The following is a 27,505-nucleotide window of genomic DNA, read 5'->3' on the forward strand; positions in this document are numbered from 1 at the left end:
AACCACCCTCTTGTTCTAATACCATATGCACAGGAGTTTAAGTTTGCATGATAAGAAATGTAATTAGAAATATATTTTATCATTGGACTCCCAATAGGATGTGGAGGGTGGGGTTAAGGCCAGACAGCACTTGTAGGAAATGCTCGTCTAATAAAGGGTCATATTTACATAAGATATGGAAATGTCCAACTGTTCAAAAGTTTTCCGGAAAATTTGTCATGTGACAAAAGGTTGTATTTAACTTTAGCCTGTACTGTGTATAATAGGGGTTCTGTCAAGATTGCCTAATCAACATCTTAGTGGATGTCTGTAGCTTTTGCTGTTACCAAAAAGTTTTTGCAAATGGAGAGACAGCAGTGCTCCACACATTCAAGATTGGACAGATGCACTGTTGAAAATAGCTAAACCTGAAAAAGTAATTTTCATATATATATATATATATATATATATATATATATATATATAGGCTCTCTATAAGCATAACTCAATATGGTCACCCTTCTTAGCAACCATGTCCTGAAGAATTACCATTAAAGTGTTTTATTTTAATAAAGCATGTAGTTAGACTAATCTATCCACTTGCTAGACTTGCTAGACTAAGGTAGCAACCTCAAAGCCGGCTTGCTTGCTAGTTTATTAGTTACTTCTTTGGAATTGCCTGATGGTTCGTCCGTATAACGAACAAACTGTTGCTGTTTTGTATGTCTGTGGTATTTGTAAAAAAAAAAAAATTAAAAAAATAGAAATTTTAATAATATTGTAATTCAAATCAAGTCAACTCTTTTGTCAATTTCTGCAATATGTGCCAGACATACAGAGGAACCGAAAATACGTTTCTCTCCGACCCTACGGTGCAAAAAGTTCAGGTACAACAATTATAAAGATAAAAGATAATTAATATATACAATAAAGAAGATAAAAAAAGATAAGTAATATATACAATACAATAAATACATTCTAAAAAGTGCAAAAGTAAGGCAAAACCAAACAGTATAGAAAACTAAAGAAATTGAAAATGTGCAAAATAATTACACTCCAACGCAAAAAAGGTATTGCTAAAAATACATCTGTGTCATTTCTTGCTTGTTTTACTTATTTTATACCCACACATACAGGACTTTATTGAGTGTTGTTTGTGTTAACCTTCTCCCTCTGCATGAGTAAATAACAATTACCCACCACTGAGAGAGAGATTGACAAGTGGTTTGACACTTTGCCCTGATCAATATCAATAAAGCCAGCAGCATGTCAGGGGCCTATATGTTTTGAGGAGGGATCTGTGGGAGAGGATAACTGAGTTTATGACTTTACTATGAAGGCGGGGCTGCTGCTTTCAGGTACACCAACACACCTTTACAAACACACAAACACACGGGTGGCTATATCACATTTGGGGACACTGAATGACTTTTAAACTAATTCCCTGAAGGTTTGTGATAACTGTAACCACGACTAATATATACTAAACTTTATTCTAACTATAAATGAATCATCAGTTTAGCTTCTGCTGAATGAACCAGCACTTAAAACAAAACAGTTTGTCCTCAGTTGGACAAATATCCCCAATTAACTTTCTCAAAGTCCAAAAAATTGCCCCAAAATGTGATACACAGACAAATCTTCAGGCCCCCCACGTCAGGCCCTTCCCTTCCTCAACGTCCTCGAAGAGTCCAGACAGCCAGATTGCACTTTGCTCAGCCCGACCATAAACCAAGACAATAAATTCAACCAGACTTCTGAACTGGATGACATGAGGGAGAAAGACAGGGAGAGGACCTTCAGTCAGCGATCAATTCCTTCCAACATGGAAGGATAGCCCATGTGGCCAAAATAGATAGAAAGAAGTATTTCTCCCCTTTCTTTTTTCTGTGTGTTCAGACTAAATCCAGGGAAGGATTAATTTCTGCAGGTATAGGTTTTAAAAAAACCCACATTGAGAATTTAAGGTCTGAAAAAAATGTTGTGTAATAAGAAATGTGTTGGCAGATGGCAATGATTCAAGGTCTAATACCCTAACTTTGCCCTCTTTTCTGTTAGTTGAAAGTATGCCAGACCTACAAATAATTTTCTACAGAGACCTCTAAATCAATACAGTGAAATCAGAAAAACGCATCTAATGTTCGTTAAATAAACTGTTTGTTTTCACAAATTGATGCTGAAACCGTGAATGATCTTTTCTTCTTGTTCTGGTCTTAAGTTTTGCTCGGACAGTTAGTCACAGTCAGACTGTTTCTAGCAGGAACAGAGCACACCTGGGATCATGTTACATCACTGGAACATGCTTGAAGTTTTGAATCAAGATGTGGTCGTTAATATCCTGTATTTCCTGCTGCCAGCCAAGCTGAGGATTAAGAACAGTGTTTCAGAGTGAGCCTACTGCTCTGAAACAAGAATAACCTCTAGATGAATGATGGGGTCTATAATTGCTGTCACAACATAATAGAATGTGTCCAGCATGACCTATTGTAAATGTTGTTGATCTGTCCTCTGCACCACAAATAGTATTTAGTCATTGGATGTACTGCCACCTTGTGATGTGCTCTGAAACCTGCATGTCAAACCCCTGTTGTCAGAGATTCATTTCACAGTAAATGTGGAGCAAATGTTCATTTCTTCGAGGTCATAAATTTAGAAGCGGCAGCGCCAAGGGCAAAGCCTGAGGGGGGGACGCAGGCTTTCCTCCCCGGAGGCATGCTGACTCCACCGGCAGATGGATGTCACTGACCCTTCTCAGTGATCACAGCAGAGACTTGAAGCAGGGTCACAATCATTTTCCTGATCGTGGTTGCCCGCTCTTCTCTCCATGGGTCCAATTCATCTCTATCTGCTGCTCAGTGAAGCCTGCAGTGCTGAGCCACCATCACTCACACTCTGCAGGGCAGCCGGCGGATTAGCTGACCCCCTGGCGTGGGAGTAACAACCCCTGCAGTCCAGTCAGCAAACACTGCAGCCTTCAAGCAGCTGAAACAGGCAGGCATGGCGGTCAGGGATCCTCCCCAGGATCAGGCCGTGGCCAGGGGAGAGATAGTGGCGTCTCCAGCACCCTGGCAGTCAGTCAGCATGGCAGGGTGCGTCTGCAGGATCACAATGATGGACAAGCAGCCTGGTCCTGACATTCACCCCTGAATGTCTCTATTCAGCTTGCAGACTATTCGAATGGTCTTCTTATAAAGTTTGTATGGTTTCTATGATTGTGACATAGACGGCCAGAAGTATATGGTCATGCACCATCTCTGGGCATTAATATGCTGCTAATCAGGCTTTCCACAACATTTTGGAATCTGGCAGCATGGTAACTTATACAGTACATTACTTCACTGTGTTATGGCGTATCACTCCGCCAACAACTACTAACACTACAGGTAATGCGCAAAGCATTATTTAGTTCCCCATCTTTACAAAAACGGGGACATTTTGAGCTGTAAAACATACACAATTTGCATGAATTATTGTCAATAAACCCAGCGAGCATTGGTAAATTAAGGTCATCTACAAATGAAACCTCCACGCAACTTACAATATCATGTAGCATTTAGATTTCCCTTGCGTGAAAGCTGCAGAAGAAAAAAAAAATCAAGCAATTGGGGTATCAACACATTAATGGCCACATAGTGTTTATATTCTCCATGCAGGAAATAGTGACAGAGGCCATCAGCAGCTGCCACTCACTTCATTGTCTAACGCTGTAACAGGTAAACCACATAAGGGCCCAGTGTTTCAAAGACAGGTACTCGAGTGTAATATGACAAAGCACCACAGACATGACACCTGACTACACAGCAACAGTCTAGGCCTCATGCCAAGCCACAGAGATCTGAGGGTATAAAAAGGTGTCAGTCACACCTACAGTCAGCGTGCGAGTGAGAGGGTGACAGCATGATGAAATGTCTTGTTATGAGCGGCTGCATACTGCTGCTGCATGTGAGCCGAGCCCAAAGATGTCCAGGTTATGAATGGACTAGTCAATGAGCTAGAACATAAATAGCCTTTGGTCATAATTTCTTAGTGCTAGGAAGACGCCTTGTGAGATGTCCCGCTGTCACACTGCTCACTGGAGAAGATGCATCACTCTATTTGGCTCTCCCTCATCTCTCCTGAGAGGTTTTCTTTACTCTTGCGCTTTTCTCTTTCTAAATAGCATAGCTGACCTATCACACACTGGTGCTGAGTCATTATAAGGTGTTAGCATTTTCAATTATCTCACACCTCCCATCTCTGCCGCCCCGTCTCCTCTGTGAGGCAGACGCTGCACAGCAGGAGAAAAGCAACAACATGCTAATTTTCTGCTCTTAAGAAGGTAACCACATCTGAGCTTGACTTGAAAAACAAAATAAAAAAAAAACAAGCTGACGAACAATTAAGTAGAAGAAAAACAAAACAGCACTTCTAATGTCCCGTGGTTCATGTAGAACTTTATTTCAGCTTTGTGGTTGTTTTAAAAGCACTTATTAGCAATACAGACTGAACGGTTTCCATGATACATGTCGTACTGCATATGTCAAACATTCATGCCAAAGAAAATACTACCGATACATTTCCAACAGGACAGTTACAGGTATTGAAAATAAAGTACAAAATAGGCTTTTTCATAACAACCATAACAAGACAACACTACCATAAAGCGTTTTAGTGCTTCTAGCTTAAAGTGTTATCATGATCAATGAAAAGAATTAAAACTACTCAAAAAAAGTTGCAGCAGAAAAGAAATAATGCTTGTACTCGGTTGCAAATTCCCACATAGCAGAGCAAGCTAGCCACCTTGCTGAGTATCCACATGGGCAACTGCCTTTTAAAAGAGGTAAGGCAAGTTCTGTCTTAAAAAATCATTAACTTTCCTCCGTAATAAAACACTGGTGAAAAGATACTTGACACTTTTGACAACAAAATGTCTTTTTTTCTGTTTCACAAATGAACAAGTTAGGCTTACAGAGACCTATTTTAGAGAAAAATGCTTCTACTGATGATTGCTAGAAAGCTATTGCCAACAAAAAGCAAAACATTAAACATCACAAACGTATCTTAATATTAATATCAAAGCAGAATGTTAGAGAGATTTTGAGGCTACATATTAGGAAGGCAGTGATACCTATAAATCCTATTTTTTGGGCAGCAATACAAAATAATTTATTCTACATTTTCATCTTAGTGTTCTAATAGATTGTACTCTCTAGCTTAATAAATGTCGACTTTGAGTAAAGGAAATACACTTAAATAAAAAAAGTAATACAAGATAAAGAGCACCTTATCCCCATACAAGTAATTTGACATGTAGATTTTTGGAAGCAAATGGCACAGTCATCAATGGTAAATTAGCAATGCTCATTGAATTGTAAATTTTTTGTCAGACAATACCACCAAGTCTCAACAATTTAACATCACGTTGTGACAAGAGACTCTTGTTACAGATGTGTTTGCATCGTGTGTACATGTACAACAAACAGGTAGAACTGGGGCTGATCACTGGACAGAAGCTGAATGAGTTTGTGTGCTTGAATTCTTAAATCGCTACAGGGCGGCTCTGGAATTCTCAGCCAAAAGGGTGTTGCGACACCGCCGCTGACGTTCTTGGTACAGCTCAGTAAACAAAGAATGGGTGTGGTGTGCTACCTGGCAGTAACTACAACTCTATCTGTGTTTCATCACTGAGCTGAAGTGGACCTCTAAAGTCCGTGCCGAAAAGAGCTTTTTACCCTGACTCAGCTTTTCTAGTGCAAAACCGCCAACATCTGGTCTTCAACTGCAAGGACAGTCGGTAACAGTGTGTCACAACAGCCAAACTGTACACAGACATGAAGCTTAAACACTCACTGAACCTTTAAGTGGGGCAAACAGTAATGTGTCACAAACTTGCCATACTGTGGTGAAAAATGATTTAAAAATTAAAATCCACATCTGGAGCTTCCGATACCAATACACGTGCATAAAGATTTACAAATACAATAAAACTTGAATGCAGCTGGCATTGACTGAGACAGACGCATGAGAACTTTACATCAAAGGTAAAAGGCCAACCTTTACATCACCTCCTCTACACTTCTGAATTTGCTCAGAGCCGTCTTAGGATGAAATCCAGAAATTGTTCCCTTAAGTTCATATCCAAGACCATGAGGCTAAAAGGAGCCACCATCGACTAGGGTCTAGTAAAGGAGGATGCGGCGCTCGATGGCCTTGCGGCAGATGGGGCACTCGCTCATTCGGTCCCCACACAGCTGGCAGGTGCCATGGCCACACATGAAGATCATGTTCTTTAGCCGGTCCAGACACACCGGACACATAGTCTGCAAACAGAGTTCATGTTTTGATGTGATAAAGTCATTTCAAACTTTCAAAAATTACAGGGAATCATTAACTGAGCCAAGCCCTATACAAAAACTTTATGATGCAGACATCCATTTGATCACACTTTTTACATCACCATTGATTTTATTCATCCTTGGTAGTTACCGAGCCACACCTGGTTTGTGTCTACATAAAAAAACAGGGTGTGTCTAGCTTAGTGACATTATGGTATATTTATACAATTTATACATTAACAGAAATGGCCGTGCCCTGAATGTCCTGCATTGGTACTTGTTACTAAAGCTGCTTTCTGCATTCCATCCTCATTTACCTCTTTCTGTCATTTTGAAACAATTCTCAGTAGAGCTAAAATAATTAGCCGAAACATTTATTAGGGACATTTATCATAACGGATTAATCATTTAAACCATTTATCACAAAAAAATGGGATGATTTGCTTTTGTATGATTGTAAGTTGAATATATATATAAAAAGCTAATTGATGACATCAACCTGTTCCTTGATGTCCTGGAGCTGTTGCTGTAGCTTTTGTACATCAGCGTTGACGTTGGTGTTGTCCTTGTCTCTCTGCATGGCTGGGATATTTCCGCTGGCTGTTTGGACGCAACAGCACATAGATATGGCGAGGAAAAAAGGAAATGCAGTTACCAGCCGAGAGACTAAACAAAGAGGTTGGCACAAGCCAGTGGCCTCATCAAACTTCACCTCCTCATAATGATTAACTATATTATATTGCAAATAAAACTGAAATGCAGCCACACCGACATTGCCATTTCGAAACACGATGGGAGCTAAAATTATGTTTTTTAAAATATGTGTTTTGTAAACAAGCATGGATCACAAACACATGCACTGTGCATTTTAATACGGTTGGCAGATCAAACTTGGGCTGTGTTGGCATTGCATTGATTTTTAAATGACTTGAATTCAGAAATGCACACTTTGTAATTATCTGAAAGATAAACTGGAACAGGGAAAAACCTCATACAAAGTTATTGGCATCGTAAGAGCCACAGGGTGCATGAGTATAATGATACCAATGTAAAACCGGCCTGAATATATTATTTGAGCACTCAAACAACAATTAGCTGGACCGAGGCCCTGTTGTGGACTCCATTCCAGACTGGCAAACAGCTGCCAGAAATAGTGAGCACCTATGTGATTCTTGGCCTTTGCATCACCTGTTTAGGGTGTGTGTGTCGCTGAAAGAGAAAGGGAGGGGGTTTAAGGGGAGGGGATGGGGGCCAGGGCAGCACTGGGGGAGCTCTTTAAAAAGGGTCTGATAAGGGAGGGGATCATAGAGGTATACTTACACCAACTTAGTGCCAGATTGTTGGGTTGGAGAAGATCCTGCGATCCCCCTGCCATAGTGTTAGAGCTCCCTGCTGGGAATAACCAGTCACATTGTTATAGTGGGAGTCGTCCTCACCAGCTCAACAGCTGGCCTGGGGACCAAAACTACTCACTACAGCCTCTACGGGAGGTTCAGAGAAAGAATTTGAAGAGAAAGCTAGCAAGTTGGAAACAGTGCTCAGGGAAAGAAAGGGAAATAGAGTCCCTTCTAAATAGAATAAATAGTTAAAATGCATAGCAGCAAGTGATTCTTTCTCTTTTTGCCATCAGCCAATGCTAAAGCATGAGTCTAATGTCTATGCTTACTCAGGTGGAAGTACATTATGTCAGAGAAGTAGGGAGTCAAAACAATCAAAGTGGCAGATGAATTTCGTGCACAAGATTTGCTTTTGTAGCAGACATCAACAGTCAAGTGTTACTGGGATGAAGGGAGAGGAGATAAACAATCAATGCTGCCCCTTGCATGAGTGTATGTGTGTTTGGGTCTGCATTCACTTTTGCACGTCTGGTAACGACTGCAAGTAAGATCTGCATGCCAACAAGCTGACACGTGGAGAAATGTAAAATAATTATTACAGGTGAACTTACAACAATTTCCCTTTTAACTCAACAGAAAAATGTGGAAAACACGATAGGCATAACCACTGGAGAGATTTACCACTAAAAGAAGGTTATGGGCATACAACACTGTGTTCAACTTGGAGACAAGAAGATGGATTGTGAATGCAACCAAAAATAAATATATTCACACACTACATTACATCCCTATTCACTGGACTGTTTGGGGTAAAAACTGATGACATTCAAGGGTTTGTGTGCACATCCTTGTTAGGTGTTTAATCGAAACTGAAATTCTCAATTAATATGCCTATATATTCATCCATCCAGGCTGAGCTGATTAGTCTAACTGTTAGAGGCCACAGAACATGAATAAGGTGATCAGGTTGTCTGTATGTCATGACACTATTGCATTATTCAGTGCGGGTCAGCAAAACTCAATTTAGAAATGGCTTCTGTGATCGTACTTATAAATGGATTATGATCTGAAACACAAAAATCCTCTCTCTTTGGAGGATATATTTGGCGAATTCCAGACAAGGCAGCGAAGCACTTGTTAGGCCACTGTCCATTTCAGCTAGTATCTAAATAGAAGCTTAGAACAAATGATATGATCAAAATGGATACAATGATTAAAACATGCCAGATCTAGTAGTGGAAAAGGATTAACTGATTTAAGCATCTAACTTAAGCTAAACATTTCTAACATGTCTACTAGGACGAAAACAACTAAACAGTGTATCAGTGATGCAAACAAAGGAATAAAATGCATAAGCAAGGCAGCGACAAAGCAAAAGGTAAAAAGGGCAAAAGCAGATACTTTGAAAGTGGAAAAACTAGAAAAGAAAGAAGGAAAAAATGAAAAGGGGAATTAAAAGGGAACGTGTGGAAGATTCACTCACTAAGGTCCTCATCATCATCATCATCATCATCATCATCATCATCATCATCATCATCATCATCGGCATCATCCTCCATACCTTTCCCTCCACAGCACAGAACGAAGGGGGTGCGGCGTTCCACCACAGCCCGACACTGTACGCACTTCTTCATGAGGCTGGCACAGTCTGGTGACAACAAAACACGTATTGGTCAGAGCTGAATGCAAAGTGTATTTGATATACAGTGTGTGTTTTTTTTAATGCAGCAGCTGATCAGAAAGAGACCCAGGTGTAACTTACTCTCACAAGCGCACATGTGACCACAGGGCTGGAACAACACGGCTGCTTTTTTGTCAGAGCAGACTACGCACTCCTCAATCTGTGAGGGACAAATTAAAACAACAAAAAAGGGAATAAAAGTATCCAGTCTTTGTCATGTATCTATTACCTGGGTAGGACAGGCAGTAGTGCTTCTGATACCTTAGTTCTTGACTGGACCTGATCCTTGCAGATGAGACACTTCTTGACACGAGGCGAGCAGAGGGAGCAGGTGGCAATGTGTCCGCAGGGCCCAAACAGAGTGTCTCTCTTCATGTCTGAACACACCATACACTCCTCCAGTGACTCAATGTTGCTGTTCAGAGATGGGCTGCGGGTGCCTACCTGGCCACTGGAACATTAAGAATAAAACCCCAGTGTGAGAGCAGAAGAAATTGCAAGCAAAGAGAGGCTGACAGAGAACAAAGAAAAGAGGGGGAGACAGACGGAGACTAAAAAAAAGGAACAGGAGGAAAAAAAAAAAAAAAAAAGAAGAAGAATAAAAAGCCCTGCATGAAACATTTTTAGCAAAGAAAGATAATCAATAAGGTCGCCTCATGATTTTCCTGAGATGGTGCTCTCTTCCTTTTTCTCGGTCAGGTGTTCTATGTGTCAGTCACTATGGGTGCATGAGTATACTTAAAAACACATTCCTGTAAATACATCCTTTTCATCCGTATGTAATAAACGTTTTCTGCTTGTTTAAAGACTTTTTAGAAGCATCATAAAGTCAGTTTGATGAACAGTTAAAGGACAATTCTGGCGCTCTCTGGGACATGTTTTCATGCTAATCGAATGAGTTTGGAGCTTGAAAGAAGCTAGCGCGGACAGCTGATTAGCTTACAACGCTAGTATTCGGGGCACAGGGAAAGTAAAAACAAATCGTCATTTATACCACTAAAAAGGCTCAAAATATCACCAAACTTCAACGGTAGCATAATGAGGGTCCCTAAATGTTAACCGAAGCATTGAGAATATTGTAAGTGTACCGACAGTTTATTGAACGAAGAGCTGCGGGAGCTCCGTGAAAGAGCTACGAGAGAGAGAGAGCTACTGGTAGTCAATGCCGCAACACAGCCTCGTACTTCGGGAAACTGGTGGTGTACCTGCGGACATTGGGAAGCTATGGCCACCGAACAGGAGTATCTGTGTTGCACAGAGTGGGACCTGCTGCGTCGCGACACCCAAGAGACGCAGTGTTTTGTACAGTCCCGAAAATAAATTGGAGACGGCGACCCAGACCGGAGGGACCAGATGGACAGTTATCCACTGAGTAAGTACACTAGACAAGTTATGCAGAGTGCGATTATTTCAGATATATTGAGCAAATTGCTTTTGATTTTAGTTTGCATCGCCAGCTGTAAGTCATGACTGGTTCTCAAGAGTCAAGTCTTTTCAATAAACTGTCTGTACACCTACAATGTTTTCAGCGATTTGTTTTTACTTTCCCTGTGCCCCGAATACTAGTGTTGTAAGCTAATCAGCGGTCCACGCTAGCTTCTTTCATGCTACAAACACATTCGATTAGCATGAAAACATGTCCCAGAGAGCGACAGAGTGGGTACACATCTGTTAATAACCCCTAGGTTCGTTTTGCGCCGGAATTGTCCTTTAAGTGCTATTTGGTCACATAAATGTGAAAAGCAGACTAAATTAATAAGAAAGATCTAGGTCTCTAAATCTAGGTCTGCATGACTGTTTTGATATGATCAGGCATAGTCTAATAAAGGCTTAGTTCATCTATAAAAAAAATCGAGGCATAAAAAAATAAATCTGTTCTTGTAGAAACTAAATATAATGTGTTACCTATTGAGCTTTAGACATGCTAGTGGATGTTTTTACCATCCAATCCAGGCATTACATTATAGCCATACACTTTTGTCAAAAGCAACTTACAACAAGAGAATACGCTAGTTGTTTCCGCCGGTTACCAGACTTTATGCTAAAGTAAGCCAAATGTCTTCTGGCTCCAGCTTTATATTTAACAGACAGACATGAGTGGTATCGATCTTTCCATCTAACTCCGGGCAAGAAAGCAAATAGGTATATTTCCTAAAATGTCAAACTATTCCTTTAAGGGATGTTTACCTGCTCTTCTCTTTGTGACATTTGGCCAGAGCTTTGCAGAGACTGGGGTCTGGACACAGGTCTAGAGGGGACTGGCCCTTCTTGTTACGAATGGTCAGGTCCGCTCCATTAGCTGCCAGGAAGCAGGCAATGGATGCTGCACTCTTCTTCTCTGCCCCCTGGGTACCCAAGCCCATGATTAACTGCAGGGAGCCAGACAGACACACAAAAACAGATTAATCAGAGGCACATCAGGCACTTTTGACATAAAAGTTTGTTTTTTAATTTGAATTCAGTGGAACGAGTGTCTTACACACTGGCACTAGAGTAATGAGCAAGAAGAGTAAGAAAGTCCTGATTTCAATATTATTCAGATGGCTTCAGAGCTACTGTATATTCAGAAGGACCATGCCAAAGAACTATCAGATCATCACTAATTAGCCACTGAAATACATGCCTGAAGATGGCTGTCAGGCAGCGTCACCCCGACCCAAAATCCCATTAACTGTCCCGTCTCGCTCACTCCCTCCTCCAGCTCATCGTCTCAGTCAGTCTACCCGAAATCAAAGCCTCTCTCTTTCTATCTAGCAATTTGGGCCTTCCCTGTCTGATTGTCTTGAACCAGTACCTTTTACATCACTGCTGAAGGAGCCATCGGGCCGACTAATTCAATTCTCGTCTTGAAGGAGGGGAGCGCTATGGGAGACTGACCCAACTGCACATATCTCAATTAAGCCCGCTGTCTGTCTGTTCCGCTTCTCAGCGGAGAACCAGTCTGTAGCTGCAGTTAGGCCCTGTAGCCTTAAACTCATCCCTGTAGGGATTAGTGATATGGTGTTAACATTAACAGGGTTCAGGTCTGACATGGCCCTGTTGGCCTCTACAGAGGGACAAACTCATACAGGCTGGTCGAGAGGCTGCAGCGAGCTGGTTGGCTGCTCCATGCTAGTGTCGGCCTGCTTTCTGAATGATGGGCCGGTGCAGAATGGGCTGTCCAGTGATGCAGATGACAGGGTGCACTAAGTAGCAGAGCTTCCTGTCTAAGTGTGATTGGTCATACTTTTTCACACATCAGACAGTGGTTCACTTACTGATCCGTCATACAGGTGTGTATACAGATCCTGCAGAATGCTGCCAAGACAACCCTAAATACAATTGCCCAAAATCATAAATGCTAAATACCATGACATTATATATATATATATATATATATATGATTATACTCTCTAATCCCCATTGGTGTTGTAAGGGAGGAGTATTCAATTCCTGAAAGAGCAAACATGCCACATATTTATGAAGGTGACTGCACAAAAAAATCCTACTGAGTGTGGTTTGTGTGTTCTCTCCATGTTTATAGTTTTCTCTGCATGCTTTGCTATGCCCAAAGACATACAGCTCATATGAATTGGAGACTGTAATACGTTTTATAGGTCTAATAAGACTGATTAGTCAAATGTTTGCTTTTAGTTGGAAGGGGTTAACGTGAGCAAGAATTACAACCCTGCTCCCAACCAAACTTTAATACATTTAAATTAAAACAAAACTTATTATAGGATTACTAGAACCTGGTTATGACCTGTTGCCCTCTCAACCATGAATAGTGCTCTTGAATCTTAGATAGATAACAAAATCTCCAGCATGTTGCAAAATGTGGATTATTCTGTCTCCCACACAGGGCTGGTGTAGAAAGGAGGCATAAACAGTCTCTAGGTGTGAATATGTTTGAATGTGCACAGCCCTGCAACACACTGGTGATATACTGTTTAATACTGTCAATAGGAAAAAGCAAGTATAGACTATATATGGAACACGTTTTTAAACTTTAAACTGAGCCTTTTACTGAGCCATGAGTAGCACTGGCAGTAGAGCAATGGCACGTAGTCTAAAGTTCTTATAAGATGCTGCGTTAATGTACAAATGCATTTGGGAATGTCAAACTGAATCACATCAGACTATTGGATAATGAGGTGCCACATTTCCTGATTTCTACAATTGACCTCTAGTGTTTTCAGTTTGTCGTTTCCTTGTTGATAACGGCATCTCTTGGCTGTTACACAGCACACAAAGCGGTTTCATTTTACCTTAATGCTGCGATGCCTTATGATACCTTAAGGAACCTTGACCCAAGTAAATTACAGGTAAAGTAAGCAAAGGAACAGTGAAGTTAATAATAGATGTATACGCACTGTGTTCTTGGAGGGTTCCCAGGGCTCCACTTTGCTGACATCCTGCATATCTTGGAGTTGTCGCAGTTGGGACAGTGTGTGGTGACGCAGTGCCTCGTGAAGTGGTGTGTCCCCGTCCTTGTCCTGCACATCAAGCTTGGCCTCTGCACGCACCAGCAGCTGTTAAGAGAAACATAAATAAACACAAACAGGCAGTCAAACAGAAACTCTAGCAATAACCGTAAAACAACTTTAATTTTATGCTACAATGCAAATGCCACAGTGCTGATTAATAAGGTTGCTGCTAACAATGAACTGCCTCAGTGTTGTAGTCCCCAATTATGGAGTGCATTTTTACTTGAGTCCACAAGATGGCAACGTGGCAATCTCGATCCAATAATACGCCAAATGAGACACTGCCTCAGCGAGCATTTTCCCTACACTGCATCAATCTGAAGCAGGACCTCATTCAACTGCAGGACATCCACCAGGAAATGTGGGGCTGCACTGATGTTGTTCTACTCCCCTATGTGTATAGTCCAGTATGAGGGACAGATAGAGAGATAACTAGAGACAGAACCTTCAGTTTGTGGTGGAAGTGAGAGGGGAAAGCAGGAGAAAAAATGATAGAGGGATAATAAAAAAGAAGGCCCACTAACCCGGACTATCTGGGTGTGTTGACGCTCCACTGCCAGGTGTAGTGCCGTCTGCTGGTTGACGTTCTGGATGTCTAAGCTGGCATTGCCCTTGGAGGAGGGAACAAGAGAGGAGCAAACACACACAAATAAACATATGGGCATTTGTGCATACATACATTAACAACCAACAATAATGAATCACAAATGAAGACAAGTGATAAATGTAGACAAACAGGACCAGAAAAAATGAAACTGAAAGAATTCAGTTAAAACGTAAAATAATCGTTCAGCACATGGAGTGTAACAACCAGTCTGGCTTTATGTGCCATGACAGAATCTTCCTTCCTTCAAGCATGCCGACCAACAAAGTGTCACCTAGGGGGTTGGAAAAAAAACGCATCCTACAATAACGCTACAGTACACGTGATTGTCATTTCCAATTGCGAACACCTCAGCTGAGGAGATGTGCAGGGAAGATAAGCATTGTGATCAGGCAGTGTGTGAAATCCCCAAGTAATAAGACTGACTGGCTGGCTGGCTGGCTGGCTGGCAGAGAATCTGCAGTGCACCTTGTAGTGTGGTGCAATTTCTGAATAGAAAGCTGAGCCAGGCAGTGTGAACCAGCTCATTGCAGGGACTTGGAAAAAAGGCTGTCCCCGTTGAAAGGTAGCGAGCGTTCATGCGTTGGAATGTTGCAGCAACATTGCTGCCTTGCACCATATCCTAATTAACCCAGTTCCTGCTTGAGCAGGTGACTTTTGCTGTAAACTCCTGTATGTGTCTTCTGAGAGTTAAACCTGCAATCTCAGAAGGGAAAAGTGCACGAACCTATGATTGCAAGAGAAGGAGGATATGAGGGCCCAACAGCACTAAAGAATACCCCCTCTGTGAAATGCATGGATTCAATAATAATAATTTAAAAAAAAGGCAGTTATAGCAGCTTCAACTGGTCTACAGCTTGCTGGCTGCAGGGAGTGCAGTGAAAGCCATTCTTAATGGCTTCTGTCTGTAGTCAGGGAAAGCCAGAAGTGCAGGCTTATGCAGCTACGCTTTGGGCTGATAATTGTAAACAAAAGGGGTCTCTTAGAAAGTATGAATAACTGCATTTGTTTCAAGTGTTAAGCATGCATTTAAATCTGCAATTTATATGTCTGTGAGCAGTGTCGGGACTAACTAACAGTAATTCTGTTACTTTTGGCAGTAAATAGTATTCTAACGTAGGGCTGGGCGATAACAATAGAATCCAAGCATCGTCTTTCAATGGAATCATAGCGTTATTAAATCCTTTATCGAGATGACGTGAAACACAACTACGTCATCTAAATTGATAATAACAAGCACATACCAACTCAAAATGTCTCAGAAAATCTGATGTGAAATATTTTGAGGGAATACCATTTGAAGATGCGGTTTTGTTTTTACATCACACTTTACCTTACCACTCAGTTCAATGCAATTAACAAACTGGACTCAAACTGGCAACCTTCCAGTCACAAGCTTCTACAACCTTTAAGCTCCATGACCCCAGAATACAATAGTGCATACAGCTCAGGACTGGGTTCTCTCGGCATTATAATGTTAGAGAACAAAGTGTAAAGATCCACTTGGAACCCAGATGTTAGTTAAACTAAATTGTGAGTAGCACGCATGATCCCAGCGAGACAATGAAAACAGTACTGAAATGAAAGCAAGTGTGTTGTTACCTGGTGCACTAACAGCTCAGCCACCTCCACATGGTTGTTGAGGGCAGCCAGGTGCAGTGCGGTATAACCGTCGTCCTTCTTCTCGTCTACGATCCAAGGCCTCGGCAGTTTAGATAGCAGCACACGCATGGCACTGCACAGAGGAGACATGGAGAAAGGGAAAAAATTGAGTGTTTGAATGGGCCGAGCTGGGAGGCATGACGGAAAAAGCCCAAGAAGGTACAGAAAGTATTGTCAATTTGATAGTTTATGATGTAAACTGCCAAAATGAATCTGTGACTGAATGTCTCATGCACTGTATGATAGCTGGGGGCCAGACACAAGCTGCTGTAAGCAAACACATCACAGTGTCTGTACTGCTGATACACAGCATATTCCAATTCCATTCCAACACACTTTCGTTTTTGTTTTTTAGAGCAGAGCATATCCCATTTTCACACATGGGGACACGAATACTAAATCAACTTAGAGAGGGAGTTGCTTTCCCAAGCAGAGTCTTATTTACATTAAGCTTTGAGCAGTACAAGAGCTGTGTGTTATTTTAGAGTACCATTCCCCCTACCATCGCTTCAGTTAAAAAAGGGAAGCCACTTCTCCCTTGATGATGCGCAAAAGCGCCTATCATTGGGAGGCAAAATGGTAATTACACAAGATTTAGCTGCATTCATTCAGGTCTCCTGGAGAAGAAACAGACAGGGTGGGAAGTGAAAAAATCCATTGTTTAAACAGTGCTGTTTAACAGAAGTAGCCTGGTGTGGTGGGGAAAAAAAACAGCCAGTTGTTGTGTGCCATTGAAGGTCATTTAGAGGATGTGTGCCACAGAGAGAAGTGGCTGCAAAGACAACTGTACAAGAGGAAGGCTGAGAACAAGTCACAGTGTCGCCGTGGGGATAGAGGGAGGCTGACTGGTACTTCCTACAGTGTCATAGAAAAAATAGACTATTTTACTAGTAAAAGGAAGCCACACATGTTGCCATTTCTTATCAAATCCAACGATCACTAAAAAAGACAGCAGGAAAGAATTAGAAAAAAACTCCACGAGATTCGAGTTAAGCTGTAATACTGTTGGAAATGTCAATACATAGATTTTGAGTTTATACCCTTCTTCCTACTAGCTTTAGTTTAGTGTTTGAACTAAACCATTATCCATTTACAGCCCCTACCTTCCCTACGTGTCTTGCTTTAGCCCCTGGGCAAATGCCCAAATGCTATGGAATATAAAACAAGACACTTAAAAGCCATAACCCTGAACTGTTGTTGTATCTTGTCTGTTGTTAGGTACACAATGTACCTTCAATAAGCAATAAAGCAGCAATGCTGGAGGGAACACTTCTGACCTTGATTAACCCTGAATAATCTTGCAGGGCATATCTTTGAACTGCGACAAAAGGACGTAGCAGATTTCACTCTGACTTTAATATGGCTGAACAGCCCCCTGTGAGCACTGGAGTGTTTACATACACAACAGTAAGGTAAATTGGGTCTGAAACAGTACAGAAAGAAAATGTGGTCCAGCACAGAGCAAGAAGGCCACAGCCTGCACAATCAATGGAAACTAAACTAGTATTACTATTATAAACTGAACTATTAAGACAAAAAAAAGAAAGAAATGCAAACCAACAGGCTGGCAGGCTTTCAGACTTAAGGTAATCAGGATGGCTGGTTCCCTGCGGGTTTTTGCTAAACCTACAGCTTGTCTCCCTCCTTCTGGAGTAATGAAAGAGAGCATCATCAGCACACTCTCTTGAGAAAAGCAGAGAAAGAGGGGCAGAGAGGCAGGGGGGCAGGCACCCAAGACCTCTGTACGGACAGAGATCCGGGGCTGGTGTACTGCTGCAGTGATGAACAGTGCAGCACACTGATCCTAGGCTCCCTCGCTCTCTCGCTCTACCTCTCATTGCACAGAGGCTTACGCACACACACCTGCATTGCTTGCAGCCATCTTCAACCACTTAATGCAGAGGAGCACTGCTTAAATGTTATAGCAACCGCACCCATTCTGCCTAATCTCACATTCATAATGTGCCGCCTTTGTTACAAAGGATTTTTTGCTTGCATACTGTAGATTAACCATCTCAGGGGGGACTTTAGAGTAATTTCATCCGCTATGCTCCCACTGGATAGGAGTTGAGACTTAAACAAGCACATTATTCAAGAAAAGACCTTGCCACATCAGATTCTTGCCTGAAGCTATAACATAAAACTTATTCCCAAGGGTTGAACACAGCACTCTTTTAGCTTTCTTTCCAATAAAACTGATAGACAATACAGGAATGCAGTTTATTTTTTTTAAACGACAACAGTTTCCATCAGAATCAAGGGCAATTGTCCCACATAAAGCCTTTGTTCTTTTTGTTCCCCTTTTCTTCCTCCTATTGGTGCAATGTATAACATTTGTGTGATCTGGATTGGCTGGAAATACCTCCTGTATGTAAAACTACTGGCCAATAAATGCATGCCTGCAACACCACAGGGGCAGACTGGCACCTTCTAGTGTCAGAAGCAGGCACTTGAGTGCTGGGCAGGTGTTTACTGGTGTAGGGAGCCCCTCCAATAGAAGTCAAGATTGACAGGCTCTCTGCCACACTGGGCAAAATGGGCGGACATTAATATTAATGCCCCATACTGGCACTGCTGCATTGCAGTTAAGCTATTTGCTGTAAAGGCAGAAAAAGATAGTGAATTAAGAACCAAGAAATAAATCCTAGTTTTTTTTTTTTAATATATCTCTTGGGTAAGTGATTTTCGCATTGACCGAGGGGAGTATGAGAGAAACTACGTGTTGGCCCTTGAGGTAGCTCAGGCTGCAGACCTTTTACTGAGCAGAAGACACTGACTTGGACTGGAAGTTAACATTTAGACAACTCAGGTTATCTGCTAAGAGAAGAAGAAGATATTTAGAGTGAAGAGAGGATCCCCTTATTACAACTGAACTTTAAATCCAGTGCCATGGTCTGTGTGAATGCAGAAGGACATGCAGCTGAAGAAAAGGAATTGTAGAGGAAAGAGGTAGAAGGGGAGACATGATGGAACTGGGTCACCCTGTGAGAGATCTCAAGAGTCCCTCAGGAGAGCTACACAGGGGCCTGTTGTCTCGGGCTGCAATTTGTCATTGACCAGGACGCTCTGTGAAGCCCTCAGCTCTGTGTGTGTTGGCGTTTGTCATTGTATGTAAGACAGTGGAAGTGTGTGTGTGTGTGTGTGTGTGTGTGTGTGTGTGTGTGTGTGTGTGCGTGTGCGTGCATGTGTGTGTATGTTTCGGTGTGTGTGTGTGTGTGTGTAGGGGTCGACAGGTCCCTTCTGCTGCCCTCACCTGGCTGACAGCCATCTGTGTGGTGGTCAGTAGCCGTTATTACAACAGGAAGTGAGAGTCGGGGGACAATAACTTGGGTAGGACAAGGCAAAACGGGAACAGTCAACATCCAGCCTGAGATTAATGGCTTCACACAAACATATGGTTACTCTGATGTAGGCGACGTGTTTGGCATACTGTCATCCATTAACTAAGGCTTCAAGCTCAAGAAAAAAGTTTCTGCATCGTAAATTAGTCGCCAAAAGGTGCCACCTGCCTTGGGAAAATAAAATGCTTTATAAACCCGATGATGAAAATGATCAGTCTTGCTGACTCTGTGAGAGTCCTTGTATGGTGAAACATACAGATTGGATTTATACTACAAATACTCTTTGTTTAAACTTTAAATTGTTTAAACAATCAGTCAATTCTTGACTTTGGAATACAATCCCAACTCAAGGTCCACTTTCTAACTTTTATAAGAGCTTTAAACTATATCACATGGTCTTCATCAGCAGATGAAACTATATTTTATCCATACCACTTTGTAGATTTTTTTATTTACGGAAGACGTCCTAAAAGTGCAGTGGGTTAAAGTGTAACAGCTACTTGGCTGGCATGTCAGAAGATCCATCTCCAGGTCAATAGCTGAGCAAACTATTTGATGATGAAAACTATTTTATGAGCCTTTGGAAAAATAGCTGGTGAGTGTGCCTTTAGTTGAAATTATTTTGTCAAAAATGGTTTTAGTTGCCTCATCCATACTATCTTCAAGAAAATAAGAAGGTCAGAATGTTCCATGAGCTTTGTCTATATATTCCTTCCCCAATACCGGCAGTCCTTATTGGAACAGCCTTTCGAGATGAGATGACTTCAGACGATACATGAGGTGTCAGCTCATCGGGGACAGGATCAATACTTTCAGGTCCTTTGAAATAGTGAACCCTCTTCCCAACAAATCATTCACAAATGCAACACACCAACTCCAAATGGAACCCCCCTTTCCCCTTTCCACTCTGGGCAGGAAGGGCACTCTTCATCATGTGTGAGAGGTTTGGAAGGCACAGAGGCCCTCATATACGTACATTTGCAAACGTAGCGTTATCAGCGCCATGGCCAACCCGCACGCTACTGATACTGATACTTCAGCTTACGTCGTATTTACCAAACCTGCAGTTCATCGGGTAATCAGAGTCTTTCTCCGACCACTATACCGTAAATTGCGCTGTAGCAAAGCGTTAAGTACTTGTGCTATGATACGGCTGAGTGCAGACTGCGATATTCCCACTGCTGATGCTATGACTGTTTGAAATGATTCTGATGCCAATATTTGGACCGAGGAGTTTAACAACTGCTGGAATGGAATGTGAATGCTGAGTCGGAGATTCAATGTCATCTTTGATTTCTTCCAGTAGCCTAACTGTAATATTGCATGGCTGCTTAATCTGTAACGCTTAATGATTTTGTGTTCACTCAACTGAAAAAGTGTGGTCCTTGTGGCAAAAATCTTTTCAGCTCGTCTCCTTGGCCTATGTCTTCGTCTTGCTCGGATTACTGCTGCCATTTCACCAGGAGGCATATGCGAGGAAACCTGCTTGTGGCTGGTTTACACCTGCTTTTAAGAGTTTTGTACATACCGCGGATTACATAATTAGGCGCACTTTACGCTTCCCCTCCCATCTCTTTATGGAAAATTCCCACTCTCCCATTAACCCTCCCGTGAATGCATATGCATGACACGGAAAAGCGCAATCTGCCATTTTCAGTTCCCGCTTTTGCGCTTTTACCTCAGTGGGGCATGTTTGTACATACCATAGACATATATAAATTGGACCAACAGATCCCGATGCTCTGGACACCAGCGAAGGATATTAGAAGCACTTTTCCGGTGATGGCTGAGCGTTACTGCGCAGCCTCCAACTGAGACAGACAACGTAGATGTGACGTGAGCAACCTGTCTGAAAGTCTTCTGGTAGCTGTGCCAAGAGAAATCTCAATCATTCCCAATCTTGCAGAGATGAAGAGCGTAGGTATATGTAAGGAGATAACATAGGCACAGGCTAATTATTGCTACCTAAAATGCTAGTTAACATTAGTAATTAAACTTAAACAGCTGTTTAAGCTGTTTAAACGACTGTAAGTCGAAACTGCCTGCGAGCTTCTCCTGTACTATACGGTAATTCCTCTACCATGAGACAGTAAGTCGCGTGGTTATGACACAATCATTAGCCTATTTTTACAAAAACGTCTGCTACGGAGCCATAACGTGAGGTACAAGGTAATGGAGCCTTTTATACGTTGTTGTGTTTCTTTAGAAATAAACAACGGACAAATAGAGTCTTTAAATGCTTCAGATGTAAAGTTATTCGCTGTCAAAGTGGCGCCAAAATGAATGGCAATCAATGGGATGCTAACGGGAGGTGATGGCTCGGTAGCATCAAAATGGCGCCATAGGAGCTACGCGCTCCGGGGAGAGGCTTACCCCCTTGGTACATACTACGGCATGCTTTTACACGCATGTTGCGAAACAAATACGCCTGAAGTGGGCGCAAAAGCGTTAGTACATGAGGCCCAGAGTGCTTTAGTCAGTGGCAGCTGGGAGGGTTAGAGCCATAAAACTGTTCAGGATTTCAGTGATCTTAAAATATGTTGCTTTAAATGAGAATTTTGGCTTACATATTGCTTGTTTTTTGAAAATGCGTGTGAAAATGAAACCGGTATAAATTCAACAAAAAAGGGGCAAACTTAAAGGGATCCTATGCCAATTTTCTACCGGCTTTGCGTCATTGCAGTGTGGGTGGTATATGCAGACGAATGGTGTTTGACTTCCCTCCATGTTGCCAGCGCCCCCGCCCCTGGCCATCACTCCACCCCAACAAGCAATTAGTTACCAGTTCACTTTGTCAGGGCCATCCCACAGATACTGGCCATCCTGCTGTGGGCAGAGTAAATAAACACAGATAGCGCTCAGGCCGGCAGTGCAGCAGAGGGCTGAGGACAAGAACCTAGCTGGCTCTGCTCAATATAAAAAGGCTTTCATTACCATGCCGTGAAGAGAATAATTCCCCCTACAAAGTGACCTTCCCCTGCCTGCCTGTACCTGAGGCCCCTGAGTGAGCATGCTTTTATTAAGGACTATTTGCATAAACCCGGAAGGGGAAAGATGGGAAAGGGGTGCATTTTTATGATGTTTTGGTTATCACTATAGCTATTGCCTGTGCCTTGAAGGTTGTTTAGGAGACGCCAGGTGCATTTTCAAACATCTCAGGTACAGTTGTCTGTCCATTTGGGAAGTAGGCGGGGGCCTATAAAGGCTCAGCTTCAATTAGCTTTAAATCACCTGGTATTATGGGGTGTCCTGATTCATAGCAATTTATGAAGGAGGAGGGAGCAAGATAGTCAGAGAAGCCCAATGGTGTGTAAATGTCCCATTGGTTCAAGATGACCCAATTATATCCCTGTGCTACTATTTCTTTGCACTTTATTCTCCTCAGCACCTTGAAAAAGCCTCATTTTCATTTATGCACCAGCCATAATAGTCATAATATACATCCTTTTACCCAAAAAGCAAAGACCGACATAAAAGATAAAGCGAGGACAGATTATATTAGAATAAAGAGACACCTAAATCATGCCATTATATCGAATCATCGCTCAATATCATCATTACTTATGAAACAAACAACATGTAATTATTGAACATCACATTTTGCACAGGCTTGCGTAGTCCTGGATCACACTCATCTTTAGTCTTTTGCTAGTGCAAATCTGGGGACAGTTAAACAAATATTAATAAAAGTTGAATTAAAAGGAAACTGCTGTATGAAAATGACTCACAAGTAGTTGACCTAGGACTGACAAAGGACTGAATACAATTGGACAATGTGCAAATAACACATTTGAAAAGGTGACAAAACCACCAGACAGGATTTGGTAATAGCATTTTGAATGGCTGACTTGATGAAGGACAAAGTATATAAACCAAGGCATAGAAAATGAATGTTGTAGCTCAAATCACTTATCAGCCAAAGATACAAACAGACTTGAGTACGCTGTCACCAAAGCATCCACACTCACTGGCCTTTCTTTCCTGTCGTAATGACAGGAAAGAATGTCAATGTGCCTCAAACAAGCTGCTAACAAAGCAAAGAAAACCATCTCTAACCCCTTCACTTACTCCCTTTTTTTTTCTCTGACAGTAATAACAGAAATTAATCTAATGAAAACAAAACCTACTTGTCAATATCGACACCTACGCACTTTGACATACAGTAGCTGCTGTTTAACTTACTGTATGTATATGTAATTTGATGGATGGTTTGTGTGAGAAACTGAACTCATTAATATGCTGCACTAAAGGCAAATTGTGGCTTTGCTAATATTCAGATTTTATAAACTCTGTAACTGTTAAGACGGTGATGAGAACCCAAACCAAGGCTTCAAAACATCCCTTCTGAAACCTAGGGGTAACGTAATACATGCTCCATCTGTGTTTTTCTACAGTCCAAAGTGCAGAGATACTATTGGTCGACACAGTGAACAGCTTTGCTTATGTTGGTTGGATTGTAACCAAAGCTACAAGCTGCAGCAAATTTGTCTTTGGGCATTTTTTCGAGACTTTTTGTCAGTGGTAGCTTTTTACACAAGGGGACATAACTTCCTTGAGCCAAACTACAGTACACCTTGTTAGGTACCCTCTTTGCCTCAGGTTGAGCTACAGAAAACCCTGAATTTGAACTTTTAATATGTACATGTTTTCTAACTTACAGTATTAACCAACAGTATTTTAAGCCACCATGCCATTGTCATTTGAATCATTTTCAGGTTTTTAGGTAGAAGCTCACCTACCCAACAGCATTTAAATGACTTATCTGTGAAGCCAATGTTTCATTTCTGACCGAATTAATTTAATTGTGGCTGAGATACTGGCCATTTTGTGATTATAAAGTTCCTTTCAGCTTCTATGAAATAAAATCAGACTTACTCCTGCCTGGTGAAATTAACTGCAAGTGCTTCCACACTGAGGTACAAAGCAGTAAATAGAACAGAGGGATTGACTCTGGGTTTTGCAGAGCGGTGGAGAATTCAGCCGTGCTGAAGGTCCTTCGATCGACAGCCACTCAGCAGCATGCCACACTGTCACCATACGGGCAGACAGTCTGAGAGGCTCCCATGATCTACAGCCTCACTGCAAATCTACCACTTTAAATCACCCCTCACTCCCTGGCCTGCCTCCCACCTTTCTGCCCCCACAAACATTACACTCCTAAAACTGTATGTTGTAACCTGTGAGGGTCCCTTTGCACAAAGCAAGCCAGCAGTAACAGTACCACCCCTTAAACACAACAGAAAAATGAGGATAACGCACCATCAAATTCTCTTCTACAGTAATTGGCAGAACAGATCCAAAGTGACACAAACAAGCTGCCATACTGCAGCTGATGAATGACTGATGAATGGCTTTTTCAGCAGTTACACTTCTAGGCACACATGCAGAGGAAGAAGCTGTGGCTGAAAGAGTGGTTTGGTAATTAAAATCTTTTGTTTGCAGAGGGAAATAATAGGGATCAAAGGGCCTTGTATCAGCTACTGCCTCTCCTAAGCACTGAGACAACAGGCCATATGCCCCAGAGCAGCACAGAAAATGTCTAACAGCCAACTTAATGGCGGGGGAATGGAGCTTGTATGAATGCACTATACATTACACAGATAAGGCTCCATAGAAACCTCCGTGTATTCCACACAGATTCATGATTCTACAGAGTGCAATTAAGATTTTCGGCAACAATTTTGCAAGGTGTCCGCCTAATCTGAATAACGTAATGGTTTTCTTTCCTTTTTACAAAGATGCTGGGCCACTGTCGAATTTTCTTCAGTATTCTTTGCATGTTTGGACACAAGGATCCACACACAGATGCACAAGCACACCAAACGACACAAACAAACACAAATCCTTATCCTCTCTGACCTGTCATACTGCATTTACATGGGAGCCACTGACTTCAGTGTCCGTACGGGGTTACCAAGTTAACATGGTCTGCATTATTAAGCTTGGTTTAGCTGTGAGCATCGACCTGAATGTCTTCCTCAGAGTATATTAGGGTTACTAATACCCCATCCGCTGACAAAAATTATATATATATGTCTTCTTTTCTTGTTTAAGATTTTTTTTTTTTTTTTTGTGGCTTGTATTGCCTTTATTTATAGGATTGATTAAGACATGAAAGTGGGAGAGAGAGGGGGAATGACATGCAGCAAAGGGCCGCAGGTCGGAACCAAACCCGCGACAAAGACTGAGCCTCTGTACATGGGGCGCATGTAAGTAGTCAGTTTTGGCTACATTTCTTAGAAGCAACAACCTAAAACTACTTAAAAGCAATATATTAAATGTAAACTCCTGCAAAGAAAGCATCTCAAATGTTTGTAGAGGTAGCACAAAACCAAACGTTGTAAACAAGTGCATGTGCAAACAAGTCTCTTTCGCTTTACAATAAGAAATATAGCTCGCTATATTTTTGCTCCTTTTTGAATGTTTAAGGGGCAATGGCTGCAAAAGCAAACCCAATTGATTGTTGTTTTGGTTCAGCAGCTACAGCACAGCTAATGCTAGCGCAGACGAACAAACGCTACTACTTTTAACTTGCAGGCTGTGTGTGTGGATTCACGAGCATGAGTTCATACTCTCTGTGTGGTCGCTGGGATGGTACCTGTTCAGGTGACGGAAAAGATTTGTTGCGTTTCCCGTCCTGGTTGGCACCAACCGCCGACATATTTTGCAGATCGGCATAATCTGCTCCTTGTCACTTTTATGAACACAACTTACACACAACTTACGTTGTGTAACCCTTGTTGAATGTCTTTAACTTGATAGGATAACGCAAGTTCACATTCATGTACACCATCGCTATCGTTCCCATCGGCTCCACTTTCACTAATTTCTTCTCTCTTTTCCAACTTTACCTTCTTCCTCATACCTAAACCTGAACCAACCCTAATCCCTAATTATAACTATGGATGGGGTCACTAAGCATTTTAACAGGAGGGAAACACTATTCAACAAGAGAAATAGTATTTGACGGGGAAACACACTTCGACACAACACCGGCAACAAACAAACGCTCAAAATAGGAAGTGGCCGTGCCCGGCTAGCCAATAAGCCAGACTCTGGCAGTTGTGTTATCGGGTATATGTCCAAAGCTTATCATTATTGACCAGAATTTTATCGCGATCCCGTTTTGACATTGTTTTATCACCTACATAAGACTCAGATCTGCGATTTTGGCTTTCTAAACTTCTGATATCATTAAAACGGGTCACTGCATTTTCACACTAACAATGCTAAATGGTTTCAGAGGATCTAGTGTATGGCCAGGCATTCCTTAAATTATTTCAACAATTTACTACACAAGCCTGGTCCATTTCTGAGCCTACATTAGCTTGATATATATATTAAAAAAAAAATCAAATCTATAATATATATATATATATATATATTTTATGAGTATTATATTGATATAAAGCCAAACTCTATGAGGTACAAAACTGGAACATAATAAAAATATATCCAATCCAATCCACTTTATTTATATAGCACGATTTTAACAAACACAAGGTTTCCAAAGTGCTGCACAAAAAGATAAAACAGAAATAATAAAAAACTAAAATGCACTGCCCGCACACAATAAAAATATATGCAAGTATACACATAAGATCAATACTCTACCTGGTGTTAAAAGCCAAAGAAAAGAGGTGGGTTTTAAGAAGATTTTTTTAAATTAGGCAGAGAGGAGGCCTGTATATATTCAATCCTACTAGGTGATCAGCTAGTTAATAATATATTCAGTGATGTGTTTTCTTGAGCTTTGTGTTGTGTGAAACCATATTTAATATAGGCATATACTGATGTTTTACATGTGTTCACTCAGCTAAAAAATATGCAGCACACTTCTCAGTGTTTCATAGAAGACACAAACCAAAGTGCCATCACTGATGTTTAAGTACCATCAAATGCAAAAAGAAATTATATTACTTATTCCAATTCATCAAGTAAATAGATGAACTACATTTGTTTTCAAATGGGGGGGGGGTATTAAAGATGCCTAACAGCTGTGCTGTGGAAGTATATCACCTTGCTCTGTCATATTTATTAGCTGTATTGCTGAGGCACTTAAAGTGACACAAATAAATCCTACTCTTTCTAGGTTTCGCAAGCGGGCAAAAAACATACCAT

At 41.5% G+C, this 27,505-nt stretch overlaps 1 protein-coding gene across 5 annotated transcripts in view; it reads right to left on the bottom strand.

Moving 5' to 3' along the window:
* Positions 1–4,387: 4,387 nt before the first annotated feature.
* mib1 (mindbomb E3 ubiquitin protein ligase 1) overlaps positions 4,388–27,505 on the bottom strand; it is a 63,291-nt gene continuing 40,173 nt past the window's right edge. Inside the window, exons 13-22 of one of the 5 annotated variants that reach the window (XM_031294467.2) lie at positions 15,984–16,116; positions 14,302–14,388; positions 13,664–13,822; positions 11,499–11,680; positions 9,573–9,762; positions 9,393–9,471; positions 9,192–9,278; positions 7,614–7,682; positions 6,793–6,893; positions 4,388–6,278 (exon numbers count right to left, since the gene is read on the bottom strand). In XM_031294467.2, the coding sequence (XP_031150327.1) occupies positions 6,138–6,278; positions 6,793–6,893; positions 7,614–7,682; positions 9,192–9,278; positions 9,393–9,471; positions 9,573–9,762; positions 11,499–11,680; positions 13,664–13,822; positions 14,302–14,388; positions 15,984–16,116 (1,228 nt within the window). In that variant the 3' untranslated portion in view covers positions 4,388–6,137. Of the gene's footprint in view, positions 6,279–6,792; positions 6,894–7,613; positions 7,686–9,113; positions 9,279–9,392; positions 9,472–9,572; positions 9,763–11,498; positions 11,681–13,663; positions 13,823–14,301; positions 14,389–15,983; positions 16,117–27,505 lie in introns of all 5 variants that reach the window. The other 4 variants (XM_031294466.2, XM_031294463.2, XM_031294462.2 and 1 more) reach the window with 4 other exon arrangements.

The sequence above is a fragment of the Sander lucioperca genome, chromosome 9 (assembly GCF_008315115.2).
Source record: "Sander lucioperca isolate FBNREF2018 chromosome 9, SLUC_FBN_1.2, whole genome shotgun sequence".
Taxonomy (NCBI): Eukaryota; Metazoa; Chordata; class Actinopteri; order Perciformes; family Percidae; genus Sander; species Sander lucioperca.